At 38.3% G+C, this 15,136-nt stretch overlaps 1 protein-coding gene across 4 annotated transcripts in view; it reads left to right on the top strand.

Moving 5' to 3' along the window:
• Window positions 1–15,136, top strand: part of grik1a (glutamate receptor, ionotropic, kainate 1a) — a 46,183-nt gene that overhangs the window by 27,987 nt on the left and 3,060 nt on the right. For 2 of the 4 annotated variants that reach the window (XM_055226681.1, XM_055226680.1), the window contains 8 exons: window positions 3,924–4,037; window positions 4,799–5,002; window positions 6,145–6,368; window positions 8,447–8,565; window positions 9,865–10,082; window positions 12,759–12,984; window positions 14,101–14,351; window positions 14,856–15,014. In XM_055226681.1, coding sequence (XP_055082656.1) covers window positions 3,924–4,037; window positions 4,799–5,002; window positions 6,145–6,368; window positions 8,447–8,565; window positions 9,865–10,082; window positions 12,759–12,984; window positions 14,101–14,351; window positions 14,856–14,981 — 1,482 coding nt within the window. In that variant the 3' untranslated portion in view covers window positions 14,982–15,014. The remainder of the gene's footprint in view (window positions 1–3,923; window positions 4,038–4,798; window positions 5,003–6,144; window positions 6,369–8,446; window positions 8,566–9,864; window positions 10,083–12,758; window positions 12,985–14,100; window positions 14,352–14,855; window positions 15,015–15,136) is intronic. The other 2 variants (XM_033978789.2, XM_033978790.2) reach the window with 1 other exon arrangement.

Here is a 15,136-nt window from a genome sequence, read left to right as displayed (position 1 = left end):
TCATCTTTCCATTTGGATTGTCCTTTCTTGTGATATTTTTCAACAAAAAGCAGCCATGGAAACGGCGTAAGAGTAATAGATTTGTCTCTAAAGTAGGGTGATTGATGAAAAAATAGCAGAGGACGAAGACCATGAATAATATTACTATAACTTTGAAATAGAAGTAAATGCAAGTGCGACGTGCCAAACATTGTACGCATTTGTTTCATTTATTCTTGTTTTCTCAAATCATATGTGGGTTGTACATTTACTTAACTAACTTTTTAAAAATTACTTATTAAAGAAACTGTACTTCTTGTAGTAGTTTTCTTTAACCATACTTTTACACATACTTGGGTGATATATTTTACAGTGTGAAAGAACTTTTACCTGTGAAAAAGTTTCTGCAAGTGATAAAATCAACACCTGTGTTTCTTGCACACACCTTTCAGATATTGTTTAGTTGTTCTCATTGTTGTTGTCAAAATATCAGATTTTTTGCATTATTTGACATTTCACAAACTGTAAACCACAGATCAGATTTACAGTACTCCTTTTGTTACTCATACTTAAGTAGTTTCCTAAAATACTTTTTTTTTTTTTACCATTTTTTTTTTTTTTACCTTTTTTTTTTTTTTTACCTTTACTTGAGTTTTTATTTTTCTACTTGAGTAATACTATTTTTAAGAATTTGTGCACTCACTTGAGTACATTTTTGGCTACATCTCTGTCTAAAATTAATTCTGCTGTCAACAGTACAGGTCAAGACTACACCATGAGAATTTACAGTAAACTTCAAGACTGGACAATTATTGTGGTAATCCAATATTTAAGTACATTTTTGCTGATCAATGCTGACTGTTAATCCACTTAATCTGAAGTGTCAGGAGCCCCGTTGACCTCCACAGATTTAATTCTGTTTGAGGGGAACTGAAAGGGTCAAATCCAGCTGCGAGCGCCTCTGCTAATCTGATAACTATCTGGATTATGTCGCCTGGCCCCTGAATTTATCCACTGCCACGAGTGCAACTACAGAGGACAGAAGCCATGTTGGATCCATTTATTCCCATGACCCTGTGTGATCCTTGTCCTTATTGTTGACTGGTGCTATGGTGATGGGCAGCAGGCAGACGAGAGGAAAACGGTGTTACTATCAATCTGCTCGTTTTTTTAGTCTGTTGTTCAGTAGTTTATGAAGCCCCAGTCATGTGTAAGTGTAAAGTCATTTTAGACTTTTAATCAATGAATGACAGGGAGTGTAAAGTGAAATATTTGAATTAAAGGAGGACTATGTAACTTTTGGTGGAGGGTTTGCCACATGCTCATCTCCACGGAGATCTTATTGCTTTGCTTGGGATGTTCCACAAATTTAATGCCATACTGCTGAAGATTATAGGCCCCGGGGCAGCTGGGCTACAGTAGTTTACTATCACTGAGCACTTTGGTTGTCTCGAAGGGAGCTATATTCACTGTGTGGCCAAAAAAAAAAGTTGCCACCAAAAAAAAAAGGTCACACACTCCAATATTTCATTGGACCACCTTGGATTACAGCACCCATTCACTGAGGCGTTGTTTCGATTTTGCTTCTGCAATGTCACAAGATTAATTTCCATCCAGTGTTACATTAAATTTTCTTTAAGATGTTGCATTGATGATGTTAGAGTCTGACCGCTGCAAAAAGCTTCTCCAACACATCCCAAAGATTCTCAATGGGGTTAAGGTCTGGACTCTGTGGTGGACAATTCATGTGTGAAAATGATATCTCATGCTCCTGAACCACTCTTTCACAATTTGAGCCCGATTAATCCTGGCATTGTCATCTTGAAATATGCCCGTGTCATCATGGAAGAAAAAAATTGTTGATGGAATAACCTGGTCATTCAGTATATTCAGGTGTCAGCTGACCTCATTCTTTGAGCACAGACTGTTGCTGAACCTAGACCTGACCAACTGGAGGAGGCTCGTCCCTATTAGCTTAGTTAAATCCACGTGGCCAATTTTGTTTTAGTCACGCAGTGTATAAATCCAATGCATTATTATAAATCTCAATAGAAATAAGCAGGTGGCAGAACCCACACCAGAAAAGTTACAGACAGTTTGTACTGCCACGATAACATATTTTGAAGTTCGATATATTGCTGAAAAAAATACTGATGATAAACAATTAAAACTGAAACTAAATTTATGCTCCTGACACATTAACCCAAGAGCAGATTTAAATCACAAAAACTATTTTAAATGAACAATACTGTTAAAAAAACTTGCTGTAGTAAAGCTGTAGTGAATAAACAGCTAAATGAAACACTTAAGTAGTTAGTTTGTACCTATAATGATTCATAGAAGTTATTAATTACTTTCTACAGCTCAAATCTCATCGTAGTACATAAAAAAAGAAAATGTACACACCATAAATATTAACTCAATTTTTCATCATTTAAAACTCCTTGATCTAACCTTTATGGCACAAAGAAGCATGCAGTCAGGTGCAATTGAGGCATTATAAATCAACCGTTAAGATGCATATACCTGATATAGTATGCATGTATGCAAATTTTAGGGATTTAATCTTCCTTGGAATTTCTCTTACCCTAATAAATACCTTGTTCAATATGATAGATGAGCAAAATCCAACCCTATATAACAACAACAGTGTCAGGCTACGATTATCAGGGGAAATTCAATTCAATTTCTATGACCAGTTCTCATTTTTCTGTTAAACATTCAAGCCATTGCAGTACTGTGTGTCAGATTATCCCAAAATGTTTAAACTTAACTTTTCCCTAAGCGCAGCCAACTTTCTGTTATCATAGCACGTTTATATTAACACATTTTCTGCTTAGTTTGCCCAAAGTAATTCACGCTAAGCTGAGCAATGTCAAATCCCATAGAGTGCCTCCATGAGTCATGCAAAGGCTCAATTGTCAAGCAAGTTTGGCCTTTGCACTTTTTCATTTTTCTGTTCAGCGAATTAGAAAAAAAAGATTAATTTGCGGGATGTTGGACCAGCAAAATAAAATTAGTTTTGATGTACAGTATGAGACAGAGCGGCAGTGTCAGGGATCCTTAACAAAAATTATACTCATGGGTTTATTTGGTGGAGCAGTTAGTCTGTATCAAATAATTGCCTTTGCCTAAGATATCTTCTCATCGAAAAACATGAGTGTAGAGATTGAACTGCAGTTGTGTGGTCAAAATAACATAAAAACCAGGAATAAACATGTAATCAAAACTCTAATTCAGAACTATACCAGGTCCAGAAACAAATAATAAGTATACTATTATTGATAAGTACAATACTACTACTATCTATGGGCTGAGGCATGCCACATTGATATGTTGAACTTTACTTTGCATTATTCATGTTCTCCAGCCTCAGTCATAGGTGCCCTGGGGCTGACTGATGGAAACAGGGCTGCCAATTTGGATCAGCAGTCCCAACATGTCACCGCCAAGCACTCACATGCACACCGCATTAAAATATAGGCAAGGCAGGTGAAGTGTCTTGCCCAAGGACACAATAGAGAATGCAATGGTCAGAGCTGGGATCAAACCAGTGACATTTGGGTCTGTGGGCAAAGTATCTATCCACTAAGCCATCCCATATACAAAAAAAAAAAGTGTATTTATTATAATTGTGGCCAGTTTGCATAGTTGAACTCAATGTAGATACAGTAACTATTTGCTGTTAAACTATCAGATTATACGTTTTTTTTTTTTACCTGGTTTATGGTTAATATCTCTGTAATTATGGAGCCTATGCATATGAAACAAAGACATAAAGTTCGGTATCAGCACAAATGAACTAAAATGATTTTGTTTCATAATAGCCTCAAAAAGCGGTACCATTATTCAACCCTAAAGACATGGTTGAAAGTTTTCAGTTGAAAGGACTTTAAGCCATAAGTGAGATAGAGTGAGATTGACGCGTGTGTTTGGCATTGCAGATCGCCGTGTGGAACTCGTACACCGGCATGAACCTGACGGAGAGCGACCGAGACAAGAATAACAATGTGACTGACTCTCTGGCCAACAGGACGCTCATTGTCACCACGATTCTGGTGAGGAAACAAGGTTAAACCTAGGACACTATAGGGGAGAGGAGGAGATACTTGAGGGATGAGGAAAATAAAGCTCTAGAGAATATGGGCTCATAGATAGTGGAAGTTTAATATATAGTCCTGCCTACTGTATGTCCTTAGACTATAAGTATATATAAATATGATTTCCAAGTTCACTACAGCACCTCTGTGTCTGAATAGCAATGATAAGCATACACTGCCAATTATTTACTTATTCTTTTTAAGAGTTTAATTTAGTTTATTAAGGCCCCTATAGCTCTAGATCAGTTGCTATGCTTCAAATTCATTGCATGCATTTTAATCATTTTTTGCTAAAACACCCACTGACACTCACACACTCACACACACACACACACACACACACACACACAAACAGTAGTAACAATTGAAATGGTTTATAGCAGTGGGTGGGTGTTTTTCACCCTGATATTTTATGATTCTACTACAGTGTACGACTATAAGATGGGAAACGACTTCTCTAAATGTGTGTTTTGGTATTAATGAGATAAGTGCACGTCTGGTTTGCTGTAACTGTGTACTGTCATGCCATCTGCTGTTGTTTGCTTGTTTGAACTGTTACCAAAAACAAATCACTTTGCCTTTTTCTCATTAGACTTAGACAAAATGTATTGATTCACAGAGGAAATTACTTGAATTCAACTTTTTGTTAGAATACATGACAATCACAGCTACATTGTGTTGCTTTTCGTTTCACATATATTTTGTCTTGTTTTAAACAGGAAAATCCATATGTGATGTATAAAAAGTCCGACAAAGAGCTTGTGGGAAATGATCGATTTGAAGGTTACTGTCTGGACCTGCTGAAGGAGCTGTCCAACATCTTAGGCTTTACATATGAAGTGAGACTGGTGGCTGATGGGAAATATGGAGCCCAAAACGACAAAGGAGAATGGAACGGAATGGTCCGGGAACTCATCGACCATGCAAGTTGATGCTTTTTTTAACTTATACGTTAACTTTTTATAAGCGGAATGAATGACCACAAAATTATTCTACCTTTAAAAAGATGTTTTTATGAACTCATTTATCTGCCAATCTCAAGTATCAAAATATCTGAGAGTATAATACAAAATAATGTTTTGTCTTTCAATGTCACAAGCTTCTTTTACAATATTAGGTTTCTGAAAACATACATACAATTTGAAACATCCTTCAGCCGTATGTAGAATATTTAGAGTGAACTGAAAGAAAACAGTTTAGGTAAATAGCACTGTTTCAAAGGTTAGTGAAGACTGTAGACAAAACCATTTCTCATATTTGACATTGAACATTAATAAAATATTATCTTTTGAACTTAATTACCCTTGTCCCACAATATTAATTGAGACACAAAATAGTAATTATGCATGTATCTTAATAGGCTGGGCTGACCTTTGAGGTCAAGTTACTCATTAGTTGCTTTAGTAATATACATGTATTCATTTGAAGTATCCTGAGAGTTGGAAGAAAAGACATGAGGCTAGAGTTCTAACACAGGAGAAGTTTATTTACCATCAGTAGGCTCAAGACCTCCTCAAGACATGGTGATAGTATTGCCCATTCTAGTCTAGTTCAGTCCAGCCTGGCTATGCTTCAGCTGTAGGGAGCATTATACCTCTGATGGCATAAGTCAAGATAACGAGCTCATCTGGCACTGTAGGGCTGGTCAATTTCAATCAACTAGAAGATCTACTTGATTCCAGTAACAATGTGATATAGACTCAGATCAGTGCACATGGAGAGGCAGATCCTTTAATGTGGTTACCCAATAAGAAAAAAAAAAAAAAAAATTTGCATTAACATCTACAACACTATGCAAATTATCATTTTAACAAGAATCATAATCATCATCATCATTGTTAAAAAAAAAAAAAAAAAAGAAAAGGTTTGTACATTTTTTTCTTTGCTTGTTTGTACAGATACACCATGTTTTTTACACTGTTTGCTCAGATAAGTTTTTATGTTGGTGTGATACCCTATTGACGTACACAAAAGGCCAACACTGAAAATCTATGGGTACAAAGATAAGCTAGCTTGTTTCATATCCACCCCATCTCTTCCTGTGCTTGTATTTGGACTTTATTAGGTGGCCGACCTCGCTGTGGCTCCTCTGACCATCACGTATGTGCGGGAGAAAGTAATAGACTTCTCCAAGCCGTTCATGACACTTGGCATCAGTATTCTGTACCGCAAACCCAACGGCACCAACCCGGGCGTCTTCTCCTTTCTCAACCCCCTTTCCCCGGACATTTGGATGTACGTGCTCCTGGCGTGTACTGGGGTCAGCTGTGTACTCTTTGTTATTGCCAGGTAAGAGACACAACAGGGATCAATGCCAGCGATGAAGGACTTACACAAGACAGATAGGGTCAAAGTCAGGGCAGTAACAGAGCCGTGAAAGCCACAGGGGTGTTCAGAGGTTATCTGAAATGGTACAAGGGCTACAGGTTAAATTGACTACAAAAACACATGTATTAAATTGACCTGTTATACACATAGATTTCATATTGTTGCTGCCATGCACTACCATATGCACTACCATTTGAAGGTGCACACTATTTTTCTGGCCACTGCAGCACCCTCTGCTCCTGACAGGTTGCTCCAGTGGCATTGATGGATGGGTCAAATGCAAAGGACAAATAAAATGTACCTTACCTTAGGCCAGGACTGTCTAAACTATGGCCCAGGGGCCAAATGCGGCCCTCAGACCAATTTTTATTGGTCCTCATGCCTCCTCCTAAACTGTCCCAATTGATCAGGAAGTATTTTTTTACTACAGACTGAAGAGATTCTACCTCTATAACCTGAATAACATCAGACTGCATTGTGACACAGACCTAAAAATAATCTTTCAAGTCTTATTAAAGGTACAGTATCTTAAACCTCGCTGTATTGACACTGGTCTGTGGCCCTGCAAATATGTTTCTGTATGCGGCCCTTGGTGAAAAAAGTTTAGACACCTCTGCCTTAGGCTATTTCTATGGAAACCAAAAGGTGGGGAAACCAGGCAAGTTACAGCTTATATCTATAGAGAGGCTGCCCTGCTTGCAGTAAGGATGAATGATTTTCAAGGTATTTATTAGCCATAAAAACTCCTGTAGTTGAATAAGTAAAAGATAGATGAGTGGAATACTATGTGGTACATTTGAGGCAAAGAAATAACAAGTATGCAGTGGACCCTTCACCAGAAAAGTACACCTTTAAGCTTGTCCTATACAGCTATTAGCGCCCCAACACCGACGGAATGCTAAAACGCTGCTACCGCTGTTGCTACGGCTTTTGCTTCTGCTGTTATACTGTATTATTAAGCACTAATCAATCTTTTACTGAAACTTTAAAATTACTTTCCTCTAAAAGCTATTCAACTGACAATATGTCTGCAAAAACTATAGGCCAGTGACAACCAACTGGGCCTGCTTAAAATGTCATTTGTCAAGATAATCCAAACTGATAACACTGTGTACGTGATTCTTATTAAAATATGCAGAAGACAACATCACTGGGTGCACAAAACTTACATACACATATCCAGTTTAAGCTAATATATAAATTCATGTTTCACCTTTTTTAATGCACTCATGGAGAAGTGTATGTGCCCTGCCCCCTTTTAAAATAGCATATCTGAGGGTTAACTCAAAGTGGTCTCTATAAAGACTGTATTTTAAATGGCCCAACAGTGAGCCAGTGGCAGATTGGAATAACTGGCATGCGCATGTGAATCCTTATTTTGCATGTCTATTAAACCCAGAAATAAGGCTTTAGCGGACTGTCAGTTCCAGGATAGCTTTTTTTATTTAGTGATTAATACACAGCCTGGAGAAAGTGTTAACTCCCTTGTCACCTCTCCAGCCTGGACCACCGCTGGCTCTCTTCAGTGAAATAGATTTGTTGTGGAAATCAAAATGCAAATCAAGGTGAAGCAGAGAACTGTGAATTATACTGGTGAACAAGCGAAAACATGTCTAGATTAGTTATTTGTTACTGCTCTTGTGTGTCGGATCAGTAATTAATATGCTTTACTATGGAGGCTTTCAACTCAAGCATTGAATCCGCTGTGTTTGTAGAGTGTAGTGTAGTGTATCAGCAGAGACACTTTTTAAAATCTGACAAAGTAACAGGAAAAGGTCTTAAAAGTGTATTACATTGAATAGTACGACAAAGGTCTTTTTTAACAATTTACTATTGGTAATGTATCTCCTCTTACAGTTATGATCTCTATTAAAGTTATAGTCGAGGTCAGCTGTTGACATTTTAGCAAAAACATTTTATAGAAGGACAAAAAGGCACAAGGTAGCGAGGGTGCTAAATTGTGAACATCCATATACAACACAAAAGACTATAAAGATAAAGAGGATTTAATACTCAATTTCAATGTTTTTGCCTTGCAGATTCACTCCTTATGAATGGTACAACCCACATCCCTGCAACCCCTCCTCCACATTGATCCAAAACAACTTCACTTTACTCAACAGCTTCTGGTTTGGGGTCGGCGCGCTCATGAGACAAGGTACGTCGTTTTATCACCTTAAGTTCAATAAAACTTTATATGTATTTTAAAAGACACTATCTCCTTATTTTATGTATATTACCAAAACACCACTTTGCTTGTGTTCCCTCTGGGCAGATTTGAATATAATAAATCCACTATATTTGATTGAGTTGCCATCAAATTCAGCCTACTGCTGTCTTGTGTTTTCTGTCCATTTTCATAGATATAACAGTGATTTTTTTTTTCTTGTCAAATGCTAAAAATATAAGCCATGTGTGATTCTCAAGACCCAAATAAATACAAAAAATATTATTCCCACATGAGCCACTGAAGCAGGTTTGTTTAGAAATGTTTTTGATCTATTTTTGTTCATTTTTGTGGGTTTAAGGGTATTGCAATAGTGATATATCCATTGTTTACTTCTGGGCTGACTGAGTGAAGTTTTGCTAGCTTATTTGTACTAATAACCCTAAATAATTCTTCCCCCATTTTGCAGTAACAACAAAAACAACATCAGACTGAATTCCATATGTCGATCCAGCTACTAAATTTAAAAAGGCAATAAGACCCAGTTAGAGTTAGAGTTTTTCTACTTTTTATTTCTTTACACATTTCTGCACCAACTTGGTTCTTCCAATTTATGTAATGCTACAAAATATTACACCAATTAGCCACAACCTGAGCACCTGCGCCTATACTTGAGGAACTTCTGAAGTGGTACTTTCGATCAGAACAAGTCGTAACTTCAGTAACTTCTGCAATATCAGCGGCAGGAGCTCGTGTGCGTCATCTCCCACTGTTTTAAGATATTTTTATCAGTACTTTTGTAACAGATTTTTATTTTCAAATTTCATAGACGTGACCTATATGTGTCCCCAGATAAAGGTAAACATCCTATATACTGCAGCTTATATCCACTGTACTGCTAATTTACTCTTTGCCTCAAACAAAAACTTGTATGTGTCCTCTATATGAAGCTTTGGGCATGGGCGCAGGCTACATACAGTTCCTTAAAATGATTATTAATGAGGGCAAGATCTGGCGTTGTTGAGTGGCTCTGACCCCCCACAATTGGTAATTCCATAAGACAAGGTTATTTGAAACGTTTAAGGTCATGAACATAGTATAATAGGTGTACCAGAGCTGAATTTTCCTTGATGTATTGGACAAATCTTTCTTGTTTTTATCAGATTCTATGTATATTATATTCTGTATTTGTTGTCTTTATTACTTTCTCACATTCTTTGTTTCAGTCCACGCCTTTGCTGTAGTTTCATTCACTGTCTTGTGAATAAAAAGGTCGTGCTGATGTTGCAGGTTCGGAGCTGATGCCCAAAGCCCTGTCCACTCGGATCGTTGGTGGGATCTGGTGGTTCTTTACACTGATCATTATATCTTCATACACGGCCAACCTGGCTGCCTTCCTCACAGTGGAGAGAATGGACGCGCCCATAGACTCAGCAGACGACCTCGCCAAACAGACACGCATCGAGTACGGAGCAGTGCGGGACGGGTCCACCATGACCTTCTTTAAGGTACTGCTCAAGTTATGATGTTTTTATGAGCTGTTTTGTTATTGTGTTTGAACCAGGAGAGAAACTGACAAATGAGTGTAAGGTTTGATGAATAATTTATTGAACTGATAAACATTTGACTGCATTGCAGTGAAGGGAGGGAAATCTTTGAATTATGGAAGTTCTGTGAAGAAGAAATAGAGAGGGGGGAGAAGACTGGTGGTTTTGCTGCTGCGGTGGGCATCGGCAGAAGCTATAGCCACAAGTGAAACAGCAAAGTAATAAAGGCCAGGGGCGATATTTATAATTCTGTACTCTTGACGACACTAGTTACTTACTATACTGGCATGTTTATTGTAATAGAAGGTACAGTATAACCAAAAACATGGGATACTTAAGAGATGATGATCTATTCAATAGAAAAATTACATCAAAATTCCAGCTCTGAGTCAAATACACTACTTATCTGTGATAACTTGAGTAGCTGGAAGCCAAGTGTTTTGCCAAATCATCAAATGTACACAGCCATTTAGCATCATCAAAAGAAGTGTTGACAGAGCGGGAAAGTGTCAGGAAGTGCTTATATCTGCTGGAGTGTGTTTTGGTGTGCGCTGAAGCAGGGCCTGCATTCACTCTACTCCTGTATTATATAATGCATGGGTTCTGCGCTGTCCTCGGGCCGTCCTGTCACTTCCTCCCCCCTCTTTCTCCCCTCTCTCCTTTTCTCTCTCTCTTTTCCACACCAACTTCCTCTCAGCTCAGCAGGGGTGATCCATGCGCCCTCCTGATCCTCCCAGATTGCACTAAGTGATTACCGCCACCGCAGCCCAAAACACCGAGATGTAGTTTGTGTGTGTGGGGAAGACTCGAACAAATTGAATCAGCTGGAGGAGATTTAGAGCACAGCTGTCCCATTTTATTCTGACTGTGCAAAAATAACACTGATACTTAAACTCAACTACTAACACTCCAGAGGTCCTGACAAATCCTGTGCCCTTGTGAACTTGAAGAAGGCCAGTTTTGCAACATTATAAGACCAAATCTTAGTAGCTCACTGTTGCACTAGGAAACAATACATTACAGAAGGTTTTTTTTTGGGATACTTAATATTTAGAGAAAGGAACCTCATATATAATGCAATACAGTTGACATATTCTCTGTTTTGATTATGAAAAAAATATGAACAAAATGTGCATATTTATTCATTTAGCAAAGTGATAAGGTTCAAGGTTATGAAACATAAATTTGTGCAGTATTGATATATTGTGATAATACTGGTTTTGTGAGTACAGTGTACAACATACACATAACAAACTATGAGGAATTTGACCTGTGATTCCTAGCCCAATTTGTAGGGCTTTATTAGCCTTCTCAGGAGCAGTTTCGTTCATACAAGCCACATTTAATTAGCTCTGCAGCTTTCATTATTATATTCAATCTTATTGTGCATTGAGCTGACAAGAACACGGCATCCTTTGGTTCATATGGAGTTGAATCTCTCATCTTTTACACGGTGTTTAACTACAGCAATTAGAGCTTCAAAAAGGCATATTTCTTGTTTTTCTTTCCTTCATAAACTTAATACACGGATGAGCTTTTGAGATGGTATGTGAGATGCATCAGATATGAGTACAGCATGGTTGTTAAACTGTTACTCCACAGACAGAAGGATCTATGTTTGATTTTTCAGCAGTGCAGGTGACTGAGATGTTGTATTTTCTTTGTGTCTGGATGTACACAACACATTTCAGAATTGGCTAATCCTCCAGCTAATCCTGACCAAGACCCTGGCTCATGATCTGAGAATGGTCTCATTGGGTACACTTCAGTTGTCTGCGCCTCCTGACACTTTGCCACAGGGGGATTGTAGAATGGGTCAAATCGATGAAGTGTTCTGCAGGCACAATGAAGTCATTTTCACCCAATGCAATTAAAGCTATACTTGACTTTTATGTCCTCTAGTTGTGGTAAATGGCTTTTATACCATTGTAGTGCAGTACGTAAAACAGCGATTTCAGAAAGAAATGAGACAAAAGGATATCACATCTGCACCACTGGTTTAGCAGGGGACGGGCGCAACACTATTAATCAAACTTGTTGCTAACGATAGCGAGAGTGAGCTCAGGGACAGAAGGCACCTGATTTATCTGTTTTTAATGTTCATATGTTAATTTAGGAGCAAAATAGTAAAATAAAAACACCAGGATCATGTAGAGGGGGTTAATACGAACATTATAAGCCCAAAATGACGAGTCTGACAGCAGCAGTTACAGAGAGGGGACACAGTTTTTCAAAAGAAAGTGTAATTGGAGCCAAAGTCAAAGGAGCCGGAAGCATGCCTATGCTCACTTCCCGTTTGGAACGTGGTGGCTAGCAGGTTAGCTTTGTCCATTTAAATATGCAGTTTATGGTCATGGTGCAATATTAGGTGAGAAAAGGAAGAGGGCAGACCGTGCAAACTAAAACATGCAACATTCTTCATTCATGGTCCAAAATTGGGCACAGCTCCTTTAAGTAACTACAAATCATCTTCATTTGATTCTATATCAGTCGCTATATCCTCCTCTGTCCCATTTTTACTTTGCAAAATAGACTGTCACTCAAATATTTATACTGACTTGTTTTCTTGTCATCTACATACGAGCATTAACAGCTCACAAACAACATCACTTTTCCGTGTCTTCCTTGTTTTGACAGAAATCCAAAATCTCCACATATGAGAAGATGTGGGCGTTCATGAGCAGCAGGAAGAACACTGCTTTGGTGAAGAACAACAAAGAAGGCATCACCCGAGTCCTCACCACGGACTACGCCATGTTGATGGAGTCTACCAGCATTGAGTACATCAGCCAGAGGAACTGCAACCTGACGCAGATCGGAGGGCTCATAGACTCTAAGGGCTACGGTGTGGGCACGCCAATAGGTAAGAGGATTAGGACAAGGCATAGCTGCTGGATTATGTGTCAGTATTAATGTAGAGAGGAGTTTAAGTCACATGACACATGACCAGAGTTCTTGAGTATGAGAATTGAGATTTTCTATTGAGTATTTTCTATTTTCTATCTGAGATTTGAACTTTTTCCAGTAAAGCTAGCTCCTCACACGATTCATTTGATATATGAAGTTTTCTTACACATACACTTTATTATTGTCCCTGGTTTTAGACACCTGTTTGAGCAAAAGATCTCAAATTATCTATGAAATAAGATAATGACCGTATGAGACAGTAATGAGTCATTTATAACAGCTGCGAGGTGCTGAAAACTGACCTTGTTTAAAGCTTTAAAATGTTAGTTATAATTATCCAGAAATGTGCTTAAACCTAATAACACCAGATGTTCAAATAATAAAATGATAGTAAAAAGCTAGTTGGTAATTTGACCCCTTTCCCCCCAACGAAGCTTTGTCTCTTTTGCCCTTGAAGCTGAGGTGAGATTCTGAGAGTGCTTCAGAGAAAAGGTGAAATTATGCCATATATTTTAGTAGTGAAAAGTGCTGTATAAATGTAACCTTTACCTGTCTATTTTCCAAAACACAACCCAAAGCTCTATTTACCTGAATCATACCTTGTGCTTTTGGAACACACTAATAATATTTTTTGAGCTTTTAGGCAGATCTAAAATTGTCGCAGAACGTTATTTACACAGACTATCTTTTAATAGAACTATACATACAACATAAGGCTACTGATTTTTGTCACATAAATGTATTTTAGTTTTAATCCCATTTCTTTACCTGGACATCTGTTTGACCAGCTGGTCCCACATAACTTTAAGTGTGTCATATTTTCTCTGTAGAATAATATGGAGAAGGGTCCCATTGTTCTGCACCGTGGTACGTCACTATTAAAGGCCCTGTAACCATTTTTTCTTCCATGTATTTGAGCAAAATTTGTGTTGCCCAAGAGCAGATATATTGTAAAAGCATCTCATGAGGTCAAAATAAGTCAGCTGTGTACTTTCTGCAAGTAATTACAAAGCTGGTTTTGCAATATTGGTCTGCCACTGTCGACCATAAGCAGATTTTTGTTCTTGCTTAGGTTCTCCATACCGCGACAAAGTGACCATAGCCATTCTTCAGCTGCAGGAGGAGGGAAAGCTGCACATGATGAAGGAGAAGTGGTGGAGGGGGAATGGCTGCCCCGAAGAGGACAACAAAGAGGCCAATGCTCTCGGGGTGGAGAATATTGGGGGCATATTCATTGTGCTGGCAGCCGGGCTTGTGTTGTCTGTGTTTGTGGCCATTGGAGAGTTCATCTACAAGGCCCGCCGGAACGCTGATATAGAGGAGGTAAGTGAGAGGGCAAGTGTGGATCATCCAATTAGAAATGTGAAATATAGTGCTTTTTAGTATAGCGTTTAATTCAGGGTAACTTATACTGGCAATTTCCCTCGGGTTGTATTGGATACGATGCTGTTTCATTACTTAATAACAGTCAAATTACTTCTTCTGACCTGTTAATTGGTCCTGGTTATCCAATTAGGAAACTCGTGTCATCTAGATTTGTTCATAAACCATTAACTTTTATGATTCCAATTGGGTTATGATTTTTATAAATTTTATATCACCAACATTTATTGTATTACTTCACTTGCCTGGCCTAAATGCTGTTCACTCTTCATAATAATAATTTTGAATAAGAAATTTGGTGAGATTACTGCTGTGTACAGGTAGATTTTTGTGTCATTTATTCTTTAGCCACTTTTGTTTGAGTGCAATCCATTATTTATTTATTTCATGTATATGTTTGGTTTCTTTTCTTTCCCTCCATCTTGTGCTTGCATGCTGCGTCAGGCGTTTTGTTTCTTTTACGGGGTGCAGTCTCGTCAGTTCCAGCGCCGTGGCTCCACCTCCTCCTCGGGCACTTCTCTGTCCACTGATCTGGAGAGCGGGCGGCTGCTAGGAGACGACACTGACTAACACTAGACTCATTCACACAATACACAGCTATAGGTTTGTGACAAAATGTGTTGACCTGACCTCCTGTATATGACCCTATGAAACCCCATCTTTGGATTTGTGCATCTTTCCAGCTCTCACCTGTGGAAACCCAACTGTTACCCTATAGATGTTAT

This window comes from Periophthalmus magnuspinnatus, chromosome 14, assembly GCF_009829125.3.
Source record: "Periophthalmus magnuspinnatus isolate fPerMag1 chromosome 14, fPerMag1.2.pri, whole genome shotgun sequence".
Taxonomy (NCBI): domain Eukaryota; kingdom Metazoa; phylum Chordata; class Actinopteri; order Gobiiformes; family Gobiidae; genus Periophthalmus; species Periophthalmus magnuspinnatus.
Note: the sequence above shows the minus strand (reverse complement) of the source record. Positions and strands in the feature narration are given on the sequence as shown.